Here is a 25,485-nt window from a genome sequence, read left to right on the forward strand (position 1 = left end):
TCTTCATCACCAAGAGTCCCTTCAATTACTACTGCCATTGCCAGTTTCATCATTCAAGACTTGAATCCATAGTGTTGTTTCAAACAAGGGATCCTTAAACATGGCATCGGTGCTTGAAATTTTGTACCATATATACAACTTCTAGAAGAAAATTATCCCAGATATGTTTATAAGTCCAAGATTACATAAAATCATGCTCATTTCTCACATGTAAAATTCCATTAACAAACGAAAGTTGTTAGTCTCTTCCATTTAAACAAAGGTCTGGAATTGATATTACTAACTTACTATGCCTATATTATTCATTCATTTTCAAATCAAAGCAAGACATTAGTCAATGTGATAATTTATGGTTACATATATTTACTTTTTTTTTGTTCCTTGTCATGAGTGAACTGCAGTATATGAACTATTCAATCATTTCAGATTGTTGTCTGAAAGACCCTTCTGATCAGTCAAAATAATTCCGCAATTCTTCTGCAAATTTGTGTTTCCTGCTAGTAGAAGTTTTCATTCATGCTGATGGGTATATTGTTTGCTGAATCATTTGTGTAAATTTTTATATAAAGTGGGTAATTTGGTGAAATAAATAGCAATACGATTCTATTTTCTTGTTCAGAGTTTATTACATAAAAGGATGTTAAACATTATTAAAGTAAAAAATAGGCAAAATTAACATTATCATAACTGCTCTTAATAACCATTATGTATTGATACACATTATTATAATAAATGCTGTTTATGACCATTACATATTGATACACACTTAACACAAACATACTATTTTGCAATAAACTGAAATACCTTTTTTCCTGGCAATACTCACCTCTACTGTTTATTAATAAAACTAAATCCATAACCTGCAAAGTCAGATCAAATTTAACATAAATCTGACTTGAATTTAATGGGAGGTATCTCATACTAGGTTGTTCTACAGAAAACTGGGAAATCTAACTGTGGCAAGTGGATGTAATGGGCAAGAGTTTTTGCTTATTGTCTATATGATGTAGACAGCGGAGGCAGAAGAGCCAAATTTCATCTTTTAGTAGGACTGTATTTGGATGGTAGAAGGCTTATATCACCAAATGATGTGTGGTGTGTGTGTGGTTTGGATTTTTTAATGTAGCTTTAACAATTTTTCAGTCATATCGCTACGATGTCTGCAGTATGACAGTTTATAGTGATGTCTAGCACTGGGGCATCAAGCCGCAGACATGTAGCATGATGTCCCACCCAGTCACATTATCCTGACACCAGGCTGACTAGTCCTAACACTAAATTCTTAATGCTGAGCACCAAGCGAGGCAGCTGTATATACCATTTTTGTAAGTCTTTGGTATGACTCGGCCGGGGATCGAACCTGCGACCTCTAACCACTAGGCCACCAGAGCAGTTGTCACCAAATGATAATGCGATCAGGGAAATGTATGAAAGGAGAAACAACAATTTGTTTTCTGCGCAATACTGCATGCAATTAGAAGTATAGTATCACTCAGGAAATACTGAGTTCATCTTTCCCCATTTAAATGTATAACAAATTAATAAAACACACATCTAGGATAATTCTACAATATATTAATTTCCTCTTCTTATGCAACACATGAAAAAAAATATCTTTCACAGTAAACAAGTCTTTTCAAGGCACAAGCTGGTTACCAAAAGTAACCTTCATTATGACAACATTCCAACATCACCATGCTAAAAAATTGCAACATGAAAATTGGGTATTTGTCAATTAAAACAAAGAGCTTATTAAATAATCAAAATTGAAAGATTTCCTGACGCGACCTAGTTTCATGCTTTCTAATTCCAGTGGAATACACAACCATATATAAATACATCAAAGATAACAAAAGTTCCTTAAACTCACCTTGGCAGAAAAGAATTTCTAAGAATTCAAAATAAGACCATTTCTTCCTTTTAACTGCTGACTGTTGAAACCATCTGATATTTTTCAGCAATAACAAGATTCTGAAATCAGCTGCTGTGGTGGAAATGTTGGATTATTGAACTGCATCTTTTTTTTAATTAGGACCAATATACATCATTAGCAGTCTTTTGCTGAAAACTACATGTCAATATGACTGTCAATTCAAAGGGACTAGTGACAGCAAGATTTTATTGACAGCAGTCACGAGAGGCACACTGCATATAAGACTTGCACAATTTTCAGTTTAGACAAATCCATTTAGGAGGAGTAGAGAATATATTTTCAAGATGGCCACCAAGGTTATCATTTTCATCTAGACAGAACTCTTCTGATGAAAAGTTGTCAAACTGACTTTCCATTTATGAGGAGCAGCAACAAGACTTTAATATGTATCAGCACCAATTTATTTTCGAGTCAACAAAACATTATAAGAAGTCTTCTTGTGGCTAGTAACACTAAAAAGATTATCCAGATGGCTGCCAGGATGGCTTGGTTTGGTTTTGTAGGATTTAATACCTTTTTTCACCATATGATAGGCTACACATGGTGGCCAATATATCTGTGGTGGAAGAATCAACAACCCAAGGAAAACAACTGGCATTGCTTGAGGTGAAATCTGAACTCCCCATGGACAGATGTGAGATGTGAGATGTTAGAGTGATCTGTTAAGGTAAGCGTCTTCAACCACTCAGTCACTAGGGGCCCTAAATGCCATAATGTATGTTGGATTTGCAGCATTTACATTTAGGAAGCCTTCTGGTGAAAATACAATGCTGATATTATGAACTGTCTAGAAAAAAAAATAACAAGATTTTGAAAATGGCCACTGTAGCAGCCATACTGGAAGACAGGCTGGCATCAGTTTAAATTGCTAGATATCATTAAAAAAAGCCTTTCAATGAAAACCATTCAAGAGTAATAGCAACAGCAAAATTTTGAAGATGGATATTCTTTTTGTAGCAGCCATACTAGATGTACAAGCCACACCATTTTTCATTCAGGACAAACTAGACATCATAAGAAGTCTTCTGGTGAAATAAAACCTTCGATTCAGGATAAGTAGCTACAATAATATTTTTATGAAGGGCAATGGTGGAGACCACATTAGACATCAGATCTGCAACATATTCACTTAAAGCCAACTAGACATAAAAGAAGTCTTCTGGCAAAAAAACCCATGTTAATATGACTTTCTGTTCATGTGAGGAAACAACAACAAGATTTTCAAGATGCCTGGCATGGTGGCTATGTTAGATTATAAGATCAGCAACATTTTTATTCAAGGCCAACCAGACAAAAAATTCTTCTGGTGAAAATCCTATGTCAATACGACTTTTCACTTGAAGGAATAGCAAGAACAAGATTTTCAAGATGGCTTCCATGGCCCTGCTACACCTCAAACCACCACAAGTTTTGTTTAGGACCAACAAGACATAAAGTCTTTCAGTTACTGTTGTGGGTTTAATACCATTTTCTGCACAGAATATGCTACACATGACAGTCTGTATAACTGGTGGAGAAGAACCCAGGAAAACACTAGTAAGAACCATGGACCAACTGAACGTCTGAGTGGCACCATTTTTATTTAGTACCAAGCAAAAGCTGGAATAACAAGATTTCAAGATGGCCACTGTGGTGGCAGAAACCATTTTCAACTGGGACCATCATGACCGCGGGATTAATGTATGTGTAATGTTTTATGGCAGTAATCATAGTAGATAGGGAGAAGCAGCAATAATAAAATTGTGCTGATGGACAGACCACCCCATAAACTCTTGTGGTCCATGACTGGTAGAGCTAAAAATAGAACTGCTTTTCACATGTGCATAGCACCATGATCTTGGTATCTTCTTGTGGTATGACACCATTCTGTATTAAGAAATATTGTAAAGTTCCAATAACATTGAATTAATGGAGAAAAAAATAATTCAATGCTCTACAATGCAAACATACTAAGTATAAACAGGATACAAGAAATAATATATATATTCCTGTATAAATATAAACAACTAAGACCTGTAACCAAACATTAAACACAAACTGTTTAAAACAACAACACTGCCACCATTTGAAAAGTGACCACCATGTCTTGCTTTCCAGTCATGGATTCAACAAAAATGAAGTTGTGTGGGTCTCCTGCTAAGAGAAATGTGGACATTATTAAAATAGAATGTGTTTATAAAATCAGTATGATACAATTATAACAATAAAGAATACAACATTGACATGTGGTACATTGGCAAAAGCAACACTCTGAAGTTATAGAATGACTTACTGATGTGTACATATGCAACAAAAAAGGCAATGAATGAAATGATACCATACCATAAGCTGGTGCTGTTGAACTTTGACCTGATGTGGGAGGAGCCTGAGAGGCTGCTGTGGGAACTTTTGGTGGTGGTGGTCGAGGCGGCGGGACTGGATTAGTTTTTTCTACTTCAAAACAAAAGAAACACAAAATAGTGTACACATGAATGTACACTCTAGTATTAAAATACCTGCCATTATGAATCAGTCTTGTTGCTGTTTTGTTTAGAATTTACACATGAAATAAGAAATATGGGTATTAGAGAGGGTGTGGTCTTTGATAGCCAGGAAATGCAGACCGACTTGTTGATTTTGAAACCAAATCTGAAATACTGAATGTGCAAAGAAACTGCGGAAACTCATGGTAAACAAAGTGCAAAACTTGCTGAGACAAAAGAGTACCATCACATGCCATCCAAAGCACTGTATGTAGGGGCAGGGTATGGCTGACTCTGAACGACACTGACCGATGGGTCACAGCGACCTAGACATCATGACCTTTTTAATCCTACAAGGATGAGTATTTTCTTGCCTAAAAGACAAACCATTCATGACATTTTATTGTAAAAATATGGTGTAGAAAACAAATTATTATCTGAGTCAGTGACCTTGACCTTTAAGATGTCTAACCATACGCCTAGAGCGTATTCTTCCCATATCTAAAAGCAATCTTAAACATTGGGTACCTTTATATGGTGTGCAATGAAGTTATTTAACAGTATGTATGCTTTAGCAGTTAACAAATTATCAGGAAAACAGTGACGACAGTGCCAATTAAAATTATCGTTAAAAGATCTAAAAAATAAAGAAATGTGAAAAACTTCAGCAACATAAATCCCATTTAAAATAAACAAAAACATAAAATAATACAATATAAAATAAACTTTTTCACTTCTTTGCACCACAGTGCTTGTGACTTTCAACTTCTTCACCTCAAAATCAATAGGTTTATTTCATGCAGTGCAAAAAACAGTTTTATTTAATTTACCATAACCTTCAACTTGAATCATTTACCCCCAAATCTAGATGTGTCTCTCTTGTTTCAAGTGTGTGCCATCCACCAAGTTAGGTGAATGAACTTTTAGTCTAGAACTAAAGATATTGAGCAGAAACCACTTTTCTTCTTTGACTCATTGCTACCTTGACCTCTGACCTTTTAATTCCAAAATCACTTTTTTAAAACCTAATTGACAACTGCAAGCCATTTATAGAACTTGGTAAAGGTATATGGTTTGGAAGAGAAGTTAGAGTGCAAAATGTTCCTGCTTCTTTCTGTTAGTGACCTTGACTCTTTTTTTCATTGATATACAAACAAACAGATTCATAATGGAAAATATATTAAGTTAAACACATTTAGATAAAATTTAAAGCTACATTAGTAAATTCTTCCATATACATTTTTCAGAGACCGATTTGTAAGATAGCATATACCTTGCAATCTCTCATTTTGACAGTGTTCCACATTTTAAGTTTTTACCAATTTTCACTGATAAATTACCATTTTCTTTAATTTACAGAATTTGGTCTTTATTGATTAACATGTTCGTCATCCCCCCTCCAATATTTTCTCCAAGTACTTATTTCTTAAATACAGACTGGTTATGAGATTGAAACTTTCAGCAACTGTGAGATTGGAGCAGTTTTGTCCTGTAAACACAGATGTTTCCTGCCTAATATGTGGTTTCCCCTTTGTTTAGTTCTAAATCTAAAAAAGAACCAACCCTTAAAAAAGGCAGTGAACAATGCTAGTAATCTGTGTGTATTATTAATTATGAAAAAAATCAACCAGTTTTACTGATTTCTGCTAAGTTTTCAATTTGTAAAAAATGTTTTTAACTCAATTTCTTTCAAACTTTAATGTCTGGAAAATGAACACTGAAAAATTCCCCAATTTATTTGTGCAAATAAAAACTGAAAACATGGAGCACTATTTTTAAACAAATCCCTGAAAATGTTAATTCCACAGTAAAGTAAATTCTGCTTCTCCTAGGAATATTAAAATTTCCAAGGACTGGAGTGAGTCCAAATGAAGAGTCTTAAGAAAAGCAAATTTAGTTGTTACAAAATGCACATCGTCAATTCCCCGCCCCCTGTGTTGCATTTTAAAAATAATGAAATTATAGAGTAATTTATATTTCGGGTAGTTGCTGACAAATGACTTTTTTTTTTGCTCCTTGGACCAGAAAAAAGTTCATTTATTTAAAAAGCTAACATTTGTGATTAACTTGAAAAAGCATGTAACTGTACAGATGAATGCAAGCAGTGCACAAACAACCAAATTTACCGATGTCATGCAGTAAAATAACACTCAAACATATCTGTCAGGAAACCTTCACCTCAAAAAGCAATAAAACAACAAAAACAGAAACAGAATGCAATCCTCTACCAAAGTATTTTATATAAACTTAAATATACTAAATTTACTATATACAGCATGACTTTTCATAAATTTGGTTCAAATAAAACAGAATATATTCATAATTATTGACATGATTTAATGTAATAAAAAAATGCAATTATTAAAAATAGAATATTGCCCATATGAAGGTTTCAACATGTCCCTTCAAATTACTGGGGACAAAGCATAATTCTCTGGAACCCACAAACCTCCTGGAATTTTGTTTAGAAAAACCCAGATGGTTCACAATGGCACCCACATCCACCCACTTTTATTAAATGTTGCCCCCACACTTCTTTTCTATCTGGGCAATGACGTATAGGTCGTAACCCAAATGTACCGTATACATTGGTGTGTGTGATTTAGATTTTTAATATAGCTTTAACAATTGTTTCAGTTGTATCGCTATATTGTCTGCAGTGTGGCAGTTTTTAGTGATGTCAGCCACTGAGAAATCATATCACAGACATTTAGCATCATATTTCACCCAGTCACATTATACTGACATGTGACTGAACAGTCCTAACACTAACCTGTTAATGCTGATTGCCGAGTGAGGCTGCTGCAGGTATCATTTTTATTGGTCTTTGCTATGACTTGGCTGGGGTCTGAACTTGTGACCTCCTGCATCCGAGGTAGACGCTCTAACCAACTAGGCTACAAGAGCGGTCTATTGTTTATATATTATGCACACTCTTGTTTTAAATAACTGTGCAAGTTTCTTCCAAACAATCAAATTGTGGAAAATATTTTTTGTATTTGGGTCTGTCGCCTTTACCTTTGATTCCCAAATTAACCCTTCGGGGAAACCCCCTATTAGATACTACATTCATTTCTGCGAATGACAATTATGTCAGATCATGTGGTTACTTTTATGCTCTGGTCGATATCTGATATTTAAAGTAACTGGGTTGTAATCTCCACTCTCTAAAATGGAGGTTATGGATTTCATTCAGTACTTATAAAGTTTTCACAATTAGAATCACAACTATGAAAGATTCAATAACTTAGGTAAAGGCTCTGATATTGACGTAGGCAGCAATAAGTTTTTATAAATTATCAAATTCAGATGACTTAGTGATGTAGATCTAGACAAAAAACTTGTAAATTTCGAGTATGAGAAACGGCAGCTATGGTTGGTCATGTGGCCTCACTGACATGACGGTGAACGAGTTCTCTCAAGATTTTAAAGCACATAAAAAATTCTTCAGTGAAAAATAATTACATAGCTTTAACAATCGGACTTTACTCTTAAATTTTTTGATGCATAATAGATGTGTACCAAAAATGTAAAATTGCTAAAATTGCTGTTAAAGGTAACATACACTACATAGCTTAACAGTTAACAGGCATGCCTATGCATATGGAGTTGAATAGGTAACATGTGTTCTATTTATAGCACGCTGCACTGGGTAACTCTGCTCTATGAGGTAAAGGGTTAACTGGGTTCTTCCTTATTCCAAGTGCAAGCCATCCACAAAGTTTGATAATTGTAGATGGTGGACTAGTTATTGTGTAGAAACCTTTTTCTCCTTTTAGCCACAGTGACTTTGATCTTCAACCGTTTAACCTCAAAATCAAAAGGGTTTCTCCTTACCTCAAGTGCAAGTCACAAACAAACCTTTGGTAAATTTAGGTGGTGGTGAACTTAACTGTGTAGAAATAAAACTGATAATAGATAAAGAGACATAAGAATACATTATGCTACACTTTAAGGTAGTCAACAAAGAGAACGCCTATAATGCCATATGCATGGATGGACTAAAATCCCGCCAAACCAGCATTGTCAATGTAACTGTAATAATTTGACCACAGACATCCTCTAACGGAACCCAGGGTAGGGGCCCAAAACCCATTACTTTGTAGATGGTTAATGCACTGGTTACCAATGCAAGTCTGGCGAATGTTCGCTAATAAATTTTGGAAGAGAGAGAGAGAGAGAGAGAGAGAGAGAGAGTTACAGATCAAAGGACAGATGGATGAATGGAGTTTCATCATGTCTTTTATCTTTTTTGAAATTTATGAATCAATAAAATCAAAAACTCTGCTAATACAAATCAAAATTCTGCCACCCTTCTCATTTTCTGTCTAAATTACAATCTATTAAAAGTCAAATGCAGAGCATATTTAAGTATAAACATTCAGTACTATTCTAAATGTCTGCCGACTACTATATTACAATGTAATCAGAATTGACAGTGACTACAGCACTGCAGTTGATTTAGTTAGACTTTTATATCGGCAAAAATAGTAACCTTCTTAAAGGTAAATGTTTGTAAAAAAAAAAGAAACAGTTAATACAGTTGACTCACTTTTTGTCAAGAACACAATCAAACTCGAAAGAAAACAATGTTAGTACTAAGCAAAAAGCTAACACTTCAACACTGACTTTACTGATGGGTGTGGAGAGAAGTACTAACATACAGACAGACATGGATGGAAAGTAATCACTATGCTGAGCTTCTGCCACAAAGGACTCAACAAAACTAAGGCTACAGTTGTTGTTGTTGTTCTAGGGTTTAACACCATTTTTCAGCACAAGATAGGCTATACATGGCGGCCAGTATAACTGGTGGAGGAAGAACCTTGGAAAACCCAGGGAAGAACCACCGACCCACGAGAAGCTACTGGCAGGCTTTCCCACGTACCCACGCTAGCCGAGCCTTGGACTCGAACCCACGCAGACAGAGGTGAGATGGCAGTGATCCGTAACGGTGAGCGCTTGAGACCACTTGGCCACTCGGGGCCCCCTAAGGCTACAGTAGTAATTCCATTAAGTGGACAATACAGGCCCCAACAATTATTGCTCTTTTACATCGATGACTGATATTAACTCTGATTAGTATCAAAATGGACATATTAAAATTGAAATATATAACTGGTCTGCAGTGAAGCTGGGTTACACTTAACTGATAATTACAGTAGAAGTTTATGTTATTAATTCTGGATGCAAAAAATGTAGCTCATAATTTAAAAAAACTGCTGTTTTCAGTAACTTACCACCTGGTGGCTGTTGATATGCTGGGGGTGGAGGAGCTGGTCCTGTAGGCTGGCGAGCAATACTTCTTTGTAAATCAGCCATTAATTCGTCCTTCTCTGTCTTTCGGGCAAAGCAGAAATCACTGATTTTATTCTGCAACCTCACCAGCAGTGGTGTCAGATCATTGTAAAACTGTACAGAAAAATAATAGTCAGATCACTGTTAAACTGTCAGAATAAATGGTGTCAGATGAATGAAAAACTCAACAAAAAAGGAAATAATAACACACATATAGCAGACACAACATTTAACTTAAAGATCACAGAAGATGTTAAAAACATTTATAATGTAAATTCTTGAGGGGAATTATCTTTCTTAATCCCTTGTCCCTGCATTCAGCTGTGTTTCAACAAAAAAAAATCTTGAGGAGAGTGTGTGTGATTCAGATTTTTAATGTAGCTTTAGTTTATAGTGATGTCTAGCACTGAGGCATCAAGCCGCAGACATGTAGCATGATGTCCCACCCAGTCACATTATCCTGACACCAGGCTGACCAGTCCTAACACCAACCGCTTAATGCTGAGTGCCAAGCAAGGCAGCTGTTAGTACCATTTTTGTAAGTCTTTGTTATGACTCAGCCGGGGAACCCATGACCTTCTGCATCCGAGAAGGACGCTCAATCCATTAGGCCATCGGAGCAGTTTTTCTCGAGGAGAGAGGGAGTTTGGTGCCTTACTGCACAGCAACATGAACTAGTTATTTACTGTCAAGGCAATTGGAGTAAAGTGCCTTGTGCACAGATACACCACAGTAGTTGATCCAGCTGAGTCCAATGGTAGAATTTTAACCTGCATTATTTCGGTCTTAAGTCTGCATTATGATTACTGAGTTACCAAGGTTCCCACTGTAGGCGCCATCATATAGACTTAACAAAGAAAGTTCTAATTCCAGAAAGTAAATGTACTGTGAAATGTCATTACCAAAAATATAATACAGACAATCAATTGGTATGGACCATATCACCATTCATTTCAAGGTTTCATACAAAAACAATTTTATAGTTGTCTTTGTAATGCAGGAAATCACAATCAACTAATAAGTATTTCATTTTATATACTGTGTACTGTGTTGGATCAATATTTTCAAGAAAGGCTTTGCTAAAATCAGCCAGAGCACGAAATATTGACCAAAAGAACATCGTGTACCTTTCCCAGTAAATACAATGGACCAGTGCGTACATTTCCCAGCAAATACAAATGGACCAGTGTACACATTTTCCAGTAAAATAAAATGGAGCAGTGTGCACTTTTCCCAGTAAATACAATGGGCCAGTGTATGCATTTACTAGTAAATATAATGGACCAGTGTGTACATTTATTTAATAAAATGGATCTGTATGTACATTTCCCAGTAAATACAATGGACCAGTGCGTACATTTCCAAGTAAATACAATGGACAAGTGTTTACATTTCCAAGTAAATACAATGGACAAGTGTTTACATTTCCAAGTAAATACAATGGACAAGTGTTTTCATTTCCCAGTAAATACATTGGATCAGTGTGCACATTTCCCAGTAAATACAATGGACCAATGTATTTCTTTGGAAACAATGAGAACGAAGTTGCCTGTCTTTGAAACAGGGTAGCCAGATAATCATTGCAGCAGTGAAGCCTTTTAAATTTGGTTTAGGTCATTTACTCCACAGAAAACCAATACCAGTTATAATGTACAAGTATATTCAAGCTGTAGCCTACCATTATATTTATTGTATAAAACTCCTCTACAAGTCCGATCTCACTGCCATCTGTATACACCCTGAACTGCCAATGCATCATTGCATCAAGCAGCATCCTACCATTACAGTTACTGTATATACTCCCTTACAGGTCTGATCTTACTGCCAACTTCATACACCCTGATCTGCCATGGCATCATTGTATCAAGCAGCAGCCAACCATTATAGTTACTGTATATACTTCATTACAAGTCCGATCTCACTGCCAACTTCATACACCCTGATCTGCCATGGCATCATTGTATCAAGCAGCAGCCAACCATTATAGTTACTGTATATACTCCCTTAAAAGTCTGATCTGACTGCCAACTCCATACACTCTGATCTGCCATGACGTCATCACATTAAGCAGCAGCCATTATAGTTACTAAATATACTCCCTTACAAGTCCGATCCGGCTACCAACTTTATACACCCTGATCTGCCATTGCATCATTGTATCAAGCAGTAGCCTTCCATTATAGTTACTGTATATACTCCTGTACAAGTCCGATCTCACTGCCAACTTTATTCATCCTGATCTGCCAATGCATAATCTCATCAATCAGCAGATTTGCATAACAGTTACTGCATATACTCCTGTTCAAGTCAGACCCATCTGTCAACTTCACAGGGCATGATATGCCATGGCATCATTGCAGAGGCCGAGTTTGGTTTTTGCAGTCTGTCAGGACTAATTTGCAAAAAAAGAACCCCAAACAATGCTGACTCTGATCTGCCAGCACATGATCCAATGTCATATCGGGATCTAAAAGTGTTTGCAGTTGGACCCAACTTACAAGCGAATACATCTGGTACATGCAAACATAAATGTCTTTGATGGGAATAGATTATGGGCACATTCTAAAATGGGAATAAATAATGTGCACAGACTAAAATGGGAATATATAATGGGCACAGTTTAAAATGGGAAAAGATGTGTGTGTGTGTGTGTCTGATTTAGATTTTTAATGCAGCTTTAAAAAAATTTCAGTCATATCGCTACAATGTCTGCAGTGTGGCAGTTTATAGTGATGCATAGCACTGGGGCATCATGTTGCAGACATATAGCATGATGTCCCACCCAGTCACATTATCCTGACACCAGGCCGACCAGTCCTAACACTAACCTCTTAATGCTGAGAGCCAAGAGAGGCAGCTGTTAGTACCATTTTTGTAAGTCTTTGGCATGACTCGGCTGGGGATCGAACCCACGACCTCCCGCATCCGAGGTGGATGCTCTAAACACTAGGTCACCAGAGTGGTGGGGAAAATATAATGGACAGTCTAAAACAATGTAATAAATGTTTTCACATGCAGATTTTTAAATCTTTTTCACACTGAACATGGACTGGTAAATAAAACCTTTGAAATGAAACCAACCTGACAAATTTAAAACAGGGATGGGAGATGAATATTGTGGTGAGAGTGCTATTTTGTCAAATGCAGTGGTACCTAACTGGTGTGGCAAGAGACATTCAGTTAGACATACATGTAAATGATAATTACTACATGACTTGTACAGTTTCTTTTAAAATTCAAAGACCTGCTGATGCACAAATATAGAATCTGAACATAAAGGAAAAGTTTGGTTTGATTCTTTTTGAAATGTTTCAGCAATCCTTTTAACTTTTGCAAACCATGTTTAGTCATCAGTTTGACATAATTAGGAAGTCATCAATTAACATTTAGAAGACTCCTAATTTTACAATTCTAGTGTCTGTAGTAGATGTAAGATGATTTTATGTGTGTGTGTTTTTTATTTTTAACATAGCTTTAAAAAATTTCAGTTGTATCACTACAATGTCTGCAATGTGATAGTTTATAGCATGTCTAGCACTAAGGCATTGTGCCACAGACATATAGCATGATGTCCCACCCAGTCACATTATCCTGACACCTGGCCAACCAGTCCCAACACTAACCTCTTACTGCTGAGCGCAGAGTGAGGCAGCTGTTAGTACCAGTTTTGTAAGTCTTTGGTATGACTCAACTATGTTCGAATCCGCAATCTCCTGAATCCAAGGCAGATGCTCTAGCCACTAGACCACCAGAGTGGTAAAGATGATTTATAAGTACACCATTCAGGGTTATGCAATGAAATAAGTACATACTGAATGCACATTTCTTTGATCAGACCTGGTGGTGGTCAAACTAACTGAAATTACACTCAAGATAACTTTTACCAGAACCTGTGGTGGTCAAAATTACTGACATTATACTAGATATGTTATTTTTCATGTCTTTTAATTGTAATAACATAGCTATACACCTGTATTCCTTATACGACTATCTGAAAATCTAATTAAAGATACTGATGTAAAAACAAAATATGATTGTTGTATCTTACAATTTGTAAACAACCTAAAATCAGATCAAATACCTTTTCTTTTTCAACCCTGTATAGGTTATATAAATAATTTCAATATAAAATATTAATTAAATCTTTTTTTATTTTAAGGAAAAGCCTCAAACATAAGCAAGGTCTGTTCCATAAAAACATCTAGGGGTCCAGGAAAGCTACCATCAATGTGATTTACTTTTTACCATAGGAACTTGCTAAGTGACCAGAGTACCCTGGTATATGCTTTGAAAATAAACTGTCATCCATGGGTACCATGTATGTTTAAATAGAACAGCCCATACTATAAAATGTTTGTAGATGAAAACCCCAACCACTCCCATATATACTGTATTTTAAATACCACAATGAAATGGTTGGCTAGTCGACTGCGGCATTTTTATGACACATCAGCACTGTAAGACTATACAGAACCATAAAAAAGGTTACCAATAAAAACATATTAAAAAGGTTACAAGTGAAAAAAAACAATGATGAGATGGTAAGGATAATGTGTGATGGCTCCCAATGAATAGGGAATGTAACTGGTGTGCGTAAAGGGTAAATAAACAATAAAAGATAAAATAGGGTGATTAGCAGTCTACATGTTGGTTAAAAATACTCAAAGGAAATAGGGTTGCACACACGCTATATTTTAGAATAAATGTTAACTTCCTTTATGAAATTTTAAATACATGACACATTTACCATAGCAAAAATTGCCTTCATGAGCTGAACATTGGGTAATGATCAGTATAAGCTGGCGATCAAAACAATTCATCAAAAAGTTGAGTCACACTGAGCTTTCATTGCACAAAGCACTCAGGTGGGTTTTTGCCCTTTAACATGTAGCAGTGTCTTATATGATTATGACCAATTCTAAATTGTGCAATGTATACTTTGTCCTTATCAGCAGGAAGGAGGTCATTTGCCTAAGGTAGTTTTAATGATATGGAGCTTGTTAGAAAAATGTCTTGACTTTTTATGAGAAGGTAACTCTCTCCCAGGGATAATATATACAATGCAAGTTTCTACTGCACTGTAATAAAAGGCAAATTATACAAAGTTATTGACAATAATAAAATACATAATAAACAATATAAGTAACAGTCATTATGCCATTATTTTTTGCAACTACCAACAAAATGAAATCTGTTCTTGTGTCACCCTTAATGACCATATCAGTTTAAACTGAATTCCATCTAATGATTTGCAAGATATTTTGTTTCAACACACAGAGACCAAAGTGATAGCAGAAGTCCAACCTGTTACATGGCAAATGGTTTTAATTACCTTTGTTCCCTCTTCTAGGTTACCCTTCAGTTCCATATACATATCAAAACCCGAAGCCAAATCTTTCAACAGTTGCTCTCTCTTCGCTGCAGACTGACTAGACGCCTTGGCTTGACAAAACTTTGTATTGGCTTCCTATACAAATGAACATATTTAAAAAAAATTAGAAAAAGAATCATGCTATCTTATTCGATAAAGTAAATATTCTTGTAAACTATTTGCCTCCAGCAATATTTCTGAAACACATTATATATATATATATATATATATAATGAAAAAAGTAGAGATAGAGCTATGGCATAGTTATATCAAGGGGTGCAGCTCTTGTTTATTTATCTCCCCTTGCCCCGTCTCAGTGGCTATCCATATACCATAGGTTTACCAATTTAAACTTGAGCAAAACCAAAAGAGGGTTGCTCATATTTCAAGAGGATGGGTCGGAGGGCCTTTAAGTATTGTGATCAGGTAAGCACTCTTGAAGAAACATAATCAGCTATAAAAAATGGATCCTTCTCCATCAAATACATTAGGGTTGCTCCAGTAAAAACATACCTGGTCCCCTGGGAAAACACTTTCAACATAGTCACCCAATGGTACTATTTAGAGATTTAGAATTGTCATCACTTTCATTATGAACTCTATGAGTAATCTGACATATATTTCTGAAAAACTTGCCTTTCCTGGTTACAATGTATGTTTAAATGGAACAGCCCTTACCCAATCACATTCTCGTTAGAAGAATATGTAAAAGTGGAAAGTGCAAGAGCATCTAATCTCTGCCACAGTTACCCTTCAGTGGGCAACATCACTGCATCCTTAAAAGGATGAACTTCTCTCCCAGCATGAAGACAGTATAAATGCACAAGCATGAGCTCAATAATTAAGGAAGCATATGAATGTAGGGGAAGTTTGGGTCGGTGTGTGTGTATGTTGCCATACCATAGAAAAAATGTCCTGGTCCAAATGCAGTGTGAAATTTGCACAACTGGTAAGTCAACAAACCTGGACCTGCCATATCCATTACAGTATGCGGTTCAGACAGTGAGTGTTGACAAACAGCCAATAAGGCATAAAAAGCTGGAACAACTGGCTGGGCAATCAGAGAGGTTTAGCACAATGGGACAATGGACTGGATGGACAAGATGCCTCATAAACCACAAAAGGCCTTATTTGATGGAGCTGTTGACAAAATTAAGGTTCAAGAGTGCAATTTCACTGATCACTGGCAAAAAAAATATATGGTAGATTTGATACTGAATAGATGGAAAACTAACCAGTTCTGGTTATAACAACACCCAACCAAACCAATACTATCCTGTAACACGTTATGCCAATAACAACAAATAAAAATAAATATTGTGGCCATAGCAACAATCAACAAAACCAAAGATTCAACAGATGTTACCTGTATCCTAGCTAGCAAGGCATCCTGCCTCTGGCAACTCTCATTGACCTGTTGTCGTAGATGGCCATATCCACGATCTAACTCTGAACATGAAATGGCCTCTTCATTTATCAGACCTTCTGAAGCCATAGCAGCCATAAACTTGCTAGCTGAAATGAAAATAATATACACGTGTAATTGTAAAAAAAAATAATTAAAAAGTACCTGAAATAACCTTAATGTAAACCTTAACCAGATGGATATGATACATTACATTCCCCTTTCACTGTTGTGATGCAACATAGAAAAGATGGAAGGAAAGAGAACCAACAGACAAAAAACTAGGAAGGCAGACAGATGAATCGATAAACAAAACAGTACAAACACAGAGAAATAAACAAAAACTTTCCATGAGGTAAGTACCTAAAATGTTGGTACCAGCTTTGAACAGAAAGGACAATTTATAGGGATGGAACTAAACAATATTGACACCACTGTCATATTTAAAGGATTCCAAGGTAACTCACACATATCAAACACCGTCTCTTTCAGTTCTTTCTCAACAACTTCTCGTTCTGCTTTTATAGCATCTACATCTGCCATCATTTTCCTCAACTCCATCACTTCGGGGCTGCTTGTCACTGAGGATCCAAAACTGGCAGTGGGCACGGCTTTCTCTAACTCACTCTGTTATAAATACAGCATCTTGTGTAAGTACTTGTTAGATATGAGATTTGTAAAGAACGAAAATAGGATATTACATAACACTAGCTGTTTGTGGTTAATGATATAATGTGTTCCAACTCAAATGCCCCCCCCCCCCCCCCCGCATCCCATTTTATATGGCCATAATTCCATGAGAGAAGAGTTTGAATTCAACAGTATCCCTCAAGGATGGCCAGCCTTTTCTAACATGGCCAAAGGGTGGAATATTAGTGTAAAACTACAATCTAATGGTGCCTATCTACAGAAATCTCAAAAATATGTGTCCATTTCTAGGTTCAACACATCAAGTTCAGGGTTAGAAGTAAAATTCAATTTTAAAATGTAAGGTTTCTTAATAGGTTTTTGACAGGTTTTCATTTTTTGGGGAGGTTTAAGACATAAAACAGCCACAAGATTATTTCCAAAGTGAGCATAACATAAAACGACTGGATGCCTATATTATGCATAATTCTTGGGCATTCCTGAATGCTAGTCTAGCCTTAAAAAAAAAAAAGTGCTAAAAACACCCTTCAATCACTAATACGAAATTTGATGTCATCAATATAAAAAACATCTAGACACATTTTACTGCTGTGGGAAAATGGAATCCAGACTGTCTGAAACAGTTGTGTGACAAGGTGCATTTGCGCCATGACTGATAATAATTCGTTATTATTTTAAAAGGAACACTGACTTAAGTTCCACACATTTATTCCATAACATTCCTGTGATTTTTAAACGAAAATATTAAGTACTTTAAATTAGTTGTGCCTTTCATGGTCTGAAGGTGGTTATCATTCACATCTGTGTAATCTCAGTTGAGAACCTTCCCTCCTATAGGGCCACATTCCTCCTCCAGCAGGGGTGAAATTATAACACAGGGACCACTGTATTGTTAATATACTATTTTCCTGTTGCATATCAATTTTGTGAAAACAGACCAATACTATAAATGATCTCTCTTTGAAAACAACAGGATCCCTTCCATAATCTAATGTTAATCACAATAACTAGTGATTTCTGTATGAAAACAATAGGATCCATTCCACAACCTAATGTTAATAATGGAATAAACTATAAGCTGTGTTTGAAAACAATAGGACTCCTTCCACACTCTAATGTTAATCATGGAGTTTGTGTTTGGATTTTTAATGTAGCTTTAACATGTTGTATGTCATTTGAGCATACATAAGAGTTTCTGACTTTTTCTTACAATATTGTGTTGCTAAATGGTGCTAAACACCAGAATGAATAAACCAAACCAAACCTGCTAGGCAGGGTTACTGAGTAATATGCCAGTGTCTTACTAACATATATAATTTTTGTAATGTTATTTCATAATCTGATTAAAATCAGTTCTCCACTGTCCTACATGAAGATCTGAAAGTGACCGCTTAGGGGTCATGTTCTGTTGAATTAAGTTTTTACCATAATAGCTAATTTTATAAACCAATCAGATGAAGTCTTATACCATGGCATTTGGGAGACTGTGCATTATGGCTAAAGGGCATCAATATGTGTCATATGATTTGATTCACTTTCAAATGTCTGAAAGTTACGTTTCCACTGGCTTATATAAAGGTCATCAGAACATGACCCCTAAGCGGCTGGTGTCAGTTCCTCACATAGTAAAGTGGAGATCTGGTTTTAATCAGATTGTCATATCACTGATCGATCTGACCAACATTATAAAAAAGACAGTGCTTTATCAACAATATACAATATCCATAAGGCATACTTACGGTAGGCTTGGAAAGGAGGGTTATGGCATTCTTGTGACTATTGTATTTATCCTGGATGATTTTGTCAGCATTTATGGCAGTGTCGAGGATAGTCTTGTACTTCATGCCTTCATCTTTCATTGGCTTTGTCAGATTCTCTGATGGTGTCCTTGTCCATCTTTCCTTAAACTGCTCCCTTAATTGATGATCAGATTTTTCCTCATCATCCAACAATTTGATAGACTACAAGACAAGACCAGATTTATATGGATGGAACTTTACAAGATATCACTACAACATCAGTGACACAAGTCAGTAATTTTATGACATATTGGATAAGCTCTAAAAGCATGTTATAGGGATTGGCACAAACAAATTTATAAGATGCATGTACATTGAATTTTTGGTTTCAAAAGATCAAAATGTACTGGATTGGGAGCTCAGACAAAAATTGTAAGCAACAAATCATGGAAATTAGGTTATTGACTTGGTTGTAGGGGACAAAGCGTGAGGTACTAAGTCTTAATTCAAAGTTTATCTTTTCCACAACACAGTAGAGTAAAAAATGACACTACGTCATGAAGATAAATAATAATTATGTAAGCTTTATGTGTCAGGAGTCATATCTGAAGTCAAGGTCATTCTAAACCTTGGGTCTTGTGCAGTTTGGGAAGATCAAGCAGCTCACTGAATTAATGTAATCTTCGTAATAGAAAAAAGCATCAATGCAAAATTATGACAGAAATCCCCCAATCATTTATGATGTATACATTCATAACCTACATATCTGCTAATTTCTGTGCAAATGTGGAAAAACAATAAAATTATGCATCTCTTTTATATTTAATAACTATCACGCAAGCATACCTAACAAGGTAAAATATGTTCTTAACAAAATAATGCAATAGTTTATCCCCTAGGGGTGCAAGACTGAGAGTCAAAAATCACCTTGGTGTCAAAACTAGGGGTCAGACTGAGTTAAAAACAAACTTTGGTATCAAAATTGGGGTCAAATTAAAAATTTGGGGGTCTCTGAAGCGCAAATGAGGGTAAAGGGAAACACTGTGCAAATCACAATATTTAAGCACATTTGTAACTTCAGCATAATAGTAACTTAACATTTTAGCAAATTTTAAAACAGTAAAATATAATTAAATTGCTGAAATGATTTAGTTTAACATTTTACAAGAAAAAGTTTAACTTTATCTTACAGTCAAAGAGGTGTCAAGTACTTCTAAAATTTAAGAACTGATACAAATTATCTGTGTTTGCATAAGGGGTGAAACAATTCATTGATACTTTCACCATATCAATTCAAACATCAATAAAAAAAAGTGAAGAATCAACACAAAATAATACCTACCTATACAAGTTACTTTAATCTTCTGCAGTCAAGAATAATTATTAGTCATTTGCCTTTTTATTCTGAGACAGCTGCTGAAGGCACAACCACCCATTTTTGTCATTAAAAAAAAAAAACTACAGACAACACCCACTCGCCACAAATGAACACAAGGTGATGTGGTTCAAAATCTGTCTCGTCCACCACCTCATCAATTTCATGCTAATTATTTTATCCCATCAGCATGCTAAACCACTATTAACAAGGGAGATTTGCTCTCCCTGTATGACTTAAGTACTTTATATCATGTCTGTTTGAACTGAATTTGAAGGCCACACTTCTGATGTCGTGCAGTGAAATATGCCACTCCCTCGATAACTCATGAACAACGGGTTCCAAAAACAGATTGCACAATAAGTGGGGGTGCGAGTTACTGAAAGACCTCAAATATAAAGAAGGGATGGTATCCCTGCTGGTCATTGAGAAAACTGGTTGAGGGGCAACTGGGCTATTTAATGGCAAAATACTCGTTTTATAGTTGCACTGGAAGTAATTTTTAATAAAGCACTTCTTATAATGCAGTTGTTTATTTTTCTGTATCAACTACCTATCTTTTCAAGATGCTCAACATCTCAAACATCGTTAACATTTTTCACTTGGTTTCAACAAGCTTCATGTGTATGCAAAAACACTGTGTATTACGTCACTGCATCTGTTTGTTGTTGAGAAGTTTGGTTCCATTTCATAAGGTTCCTGCATTGCAACAAAAGGGGCAAACAAAGCAGTGAACTAGACTCAATGACTCAAATCAAACAAAATTCCACTTTTTTTTCCTTCAAAATTAAAGGACATTTCATTAAACAACCAGCAGCATTGAAACTCATTTCTAAAACAATTGTTCTACAATTAAAATACTGACGCCAGGATTTCATTGCAAGTAATAGTGAAACTTTTCTCGTCCTTAAATCTCTGAATGCCAATTCAGAAATTTAAAGTTAACTACAAACTCTGAAACATTTTTCTCCACAATGAACTGTATCCGTGAAACAAAGCTTTAAAGTTTTTACTTCCAATTACATGAATTTTCATTTTGCTTGGACATTTTGTCATCTCTGATTACATTTGTGAATCAGTAGGCTAATGTAAGGTAGTTTAATTAAATTACATACACAATACTATTTATAACAGTATTTGATTGATCAATTGAAATGAGTACCTCTTATGCTAGTCATATTTGCCTTTTAAGCTTTCTTTTATTCCACACTATTTGATACAAAAGAATATTTAACATGATAATACAAAGCAGGTCTGTTTTCGATTAAGTGCAACAATACAAAAAATACTTCCACCAGTTAGACAGCAAAACACGGTTGACACTTAATTAGGTTCTCATGGAAATGCTTGCAGGCATAACTGTTAATGTAAAAAAATTTATTAATGTTTGAATACATGAGGGTACATTGCAGTTATGATTACACTTAAAATGAACTAAAAGAAAGAACTAAAACACAAATTTCACTCAATAAAACTTATTTAATTGGTATTTTTTTAAATAGTGGTGCGGTATGCTTTAGTGACATTTTCATTGATCAAAATTTCTTTAAATGTTGTTTACAGTGTACTAAGAATCTTTTTTGGAACGAAAATTTAATAAAATATACAACTTCTTATTAAAAGTTGAAAAATTCATAATGTCCTGGTCCTGTCTACTGTATTCAACAACAAAATGGGCAAAATATCAAGATTTTATTTTCCAATTTTGATTGCAATTTTCTCCAAGTTCAACAAATAGGGGTAAAGTTTTGGGTAGTTGCTAGTTTTAAAAAATGGTACCCACACCTGAGCTTGCATTATAAGTGGGTTTGTGAGTTATCAGGGCTTAAGTAAACGAGGGAATGGTGTAAGCTACATCTAAATTCTGACTGGTGGGGTATTGTTTCTTTCTGTCTAGAGTAACCAATAACTACCAATTAGAACAAAACACAGCTTACAGAGAAATAATGGCATCCCAACTTATTGTAAGTAGATACAAAGGAGAACAGAAACTTCACAGAAAAGTAGTTTTTGAGTGACCTTTAATGTGTTTAAATCACACATGGGGTGGAAGTCTGGAATCTCTTTTTTGTGCATCATTCTGTTTCACACACGATATGTATTGGCATTCCAACTCACTCCAAGCAGATACAAAAGAAAAACAGTAACTTCACAAAAGCAGATTTTAAGTATATGTAAATTACTTACAGCATACATGGGGTACAAGTTTGTAATTTGTTTTCTTTTATGTAGATATATGTAATGAATGTGCCAATGGGATAAATAAAATGAGCACTGAATCGGCAGGGGTTGCCGATTTCAAATCACCTTGTGTTAATCTGTAGCACAGGGAGTAGATATTGTCAATGATTTTTTTCCCTCTTTCATACATTGAAATGAATGAATGTGGCAGCTGTTTTGCAGCTGCAGTAAGCACAATGTAATGGATTTGTTTGTTAGTCATATCTGCTCCACACCCATACATGTCTGAGGTAAGATATTTCTTGCATGAGGAAACGGCACTACTTCTGCAGTTTTGAAGATGACACAGTAATGTCTTCCAAACTGAACTGAAGACATGAAACTAGTAATATGTTTCAAAGCATTCATGCACTGCAAAAGCACAGCTCATCGTGACCAACTGATGAGGCCTTCATCTGCTCAAATGGACCAATCGAAAATGTTCCTAACAGGATGAATTGAAATCAATGACAACTAAAAAGGAGACTGTTTCGAAGCATGATTTTAAAAAAGTAATCTTGTAAGGATCAGAATAATATATGAACTGATGATAAATCTACATGCCCACAACCAATGCTCATCACATGTAAAACAGCACCACTCTAACAATGCGTGACTTTCTAAGGATGAAAAGACATGTTGATCAATAATGTATCATATTGTAGGCTTTTATCATGAATTGTATTGATGCACAACATCAATATCATTACACCCCTAATGTGCAATATATATTTTTAGATAAATCTTGTAATGCTTTTTAAAATTGCATAACAGTTTAGAAATAAATTAGTTTCCTTTCTAAACTGGAAAAAATGTTCTACTCTACCTCATTAAGAATTTCCCTATTTCTCTGCAGCAATGTAGGCAAATCATTCATCAACGTCTCAAGATGCTGGATGCCACCCATTGACTTAATCTGCTGCGCCTTTTCTATTAAAGACTGCGGAGTCTGGGTTCCTGTCAAATCTTCCAGCGCTGCTGGCAGATTGAGCGAGGCTAGTACTCTGGGGACAAAATTTCATAGATTAATGTTAAACCACTGATACAGGTAAGAAAAGTTGATTTGCTTGCGGAGTCATTTATTTTGACTTTAATGAAGATTCTTTCAAAGACTCAGACCCTGTGGTCACAAACACATTTTCACTCTCAAATTATGATCAAAAACATATTCTGATATTTAATCGGTCAACACAAAATAACCAATCACATTTCATAAATTTTTATGTCAGAGTTTGAATATATGTGATTATGATTGTAATCTTATGAGTATGTTATATACATATGGCGAAGTTTTTAAAATTGTGAAATCTTTATTATTTGTGGGGTACCAATTTAAATGATTCTCATGGGTAAATTCAGGGCTTTACAAATTTTATACAAGTCAGTTTGCCCAGAGCATGGTGACTGGAAAATTAAACCTGCCCATGATGGTTCTGAACTTGCCCTAAGAGATGACAACAAAATATCACAACTAAAGTTCAAATATATGGTAAAATAAAATACATGAGGTTTAATAGAAATAACATATTTACTTTACAATACATAACTTTTGTTTTCTTTTAATCTTTGTTTACACCTTAAAACCATATGCAGTAAATCAAAACTATGAATCTGACCTCCTATGCCACCATGAGTATAGCAAGAACTTTCCTTTATATTGTACAGGTGAGCTAAGAACACAAACAAGCAAAAAACTTGGAGAAAATCATCTTCTAAAGATCTACATGTAATTACCCATTCATTAACGTTGTCTGTTCTCTCAATCTCCCAACCTCCATATTCACAATGTGAGCCTTCCTAGACTCAAAGGCATTCAAGGCTTCATAAACAGGAATTGGTACAATCTTCTCAAATAAATCTGAAATAAAAAAGGAGTAACTACCATTGCTAAATGAACCTGCTTTGACATCCTCATCCATAAGAAATACTTCAAGTACTATGTTAAATGCCAGAATGCAGTTAAAATCCAGCTTATAATACAGGAATGTTTGTGTATTTTATATTAATACTGATATAAAGAAGCTGCCTGGATTTTATCTATCTAAAGGAGAGAGCTCCACTTTACCACCGACATATGGGGAGTAGAAGAAAAAAAGGCGGAGAGAAGGTCATGACCATAGTTCAACATTAATGTAACACTTAAAATATCTGCATGTCGTTCTTTCTGCTCCTCTCTGCTAGAGGTCTGTTGAAATCAAAATCCTTAAGCGATGATGCCTCTAGGTGCATAAGCATTAATCTGTCCACTGTGTCTGGGCTTAATGTGTTCTGTATCAGTGTATGAATATTGTTCTGTACTCATTTTACAGTCTGCTGTCTGAATGGGTATATGTACAGACTGCTTAGCCATCTTGAACAAGCTGGGATACTTCTGCTCCAAATGAGACTTGTCACTAACATGAGCTGTGCCAGAATTTCACTTTCTTAAATCAGATCTTTACTGACCGCTATGCTAGATTTCCTATCAATTCCATACTGCTGTTTTAGGGTTAAAGTCCATTACTGTCATAGTCTGCTTGTTCAGACAGGTTTTTTGATGAAACAGATATCCTTAATTTAAATTTCTTTTCAGATTCTTATTTATTCATCTTACCCCTTAGAGAGTTTTATAGTTTTGTAGCACAAGATCAATCAGATTTGAATTGTTTGGGGAACAAAATGAAAACCGCACTCCACTTTTCAATCACCTGGTTTTAAAAGGCTTTTCATTCTTCCTTTTCTACATTTCAAAATAAATAGGAGACTGACTGGCATGCATTTATTTATGTCCACCCAGCATGTACATCAGACTTGTATTCAACATCAATTTCAGGTTCAAAATCACTCCCTAGTATTTCAAATAACACTTTCCCATTTCCAATAATCTGAAATACTTTAAACTGTAAAAATCACTGCGATCATCAGCCAGCATCTGCCGAATGAAATTGTCATCTGAAGATGAATAATGTTTGTAGTCTGCCATTCTGGGTGTTCTAGATGGCCTGTATTTTAGCATTTTTTAAATTTCCTTGATGCAAGGTTTAAACCATAACAG

General features: G+C 35.4%; 1 protein-coding gene across 5 annotated transcripts in view; it reads right to left on the bottom strand.

Moving 5' to 3' along the window:
* LOC149791795 (programmed cell death 6-interacting protein-like) overlaps positions 1-25,485 on the bottom strand; it is a 59,107-nt gene that overhangs the window by 14,782 nt on the left and 18,840 nt on the right. For 2 of the 5 annotated variants that reach the window (XM_089970296.1, XM_089970295.1), the window contains exons 9-16: positions 24,186-24,309; positions 23,278-23,455; positions 18,857-19,078; positions 16,937-17,096; positions 16,431-16,579; positions 15,026-15,160; positions 9,636-9,807; positions 4,256-4,366 (exon numbers count right to left, since the gene is read on the bottom strand). In XM_089970296.1, the coding sequence (XP_089826422.1) occupies positions 4,256-4,366; positions 9,636-9,807; positions 15,026-15,160; positions 16,431-16,579; positions 16,937-17,096; positions 18,857-19,078; positions 23,278-23,455; positions 24,186-24,309 (1,251 nt within the window). The remainder of the gene's footprint in view (positions 1-4,255; positions 4,367-9,635; positions 9,808-15,025; positions 15,161-16,430; positions 16,580-16,936; positions 17,097-18,856; positions 19,079-23,277; positions 23,456-24,185; positions 24,310-25,485) is intronic. The other 3 variants (XM_089970299.1, XM_089970298.1, XM_089970297.1) reach the window with 2 other exon arrangements.

The sequence above is a fragment of the Sinohyriopsis cumingii genome, chromosome 9 (assembly GCF_028554795.1).
Source record: "Sinohyriopsis cumingii isolate HCF-2022 chromosome 9, ASM2855479v2, whole genome shotgun sequence".
Lineage (NCBI taxonomy): Eukaryota > Metazoa > Mollusca > Bivalvia > Unionida > Unionidae > Sinohyriopsis > Sinohyriopsis cumingii.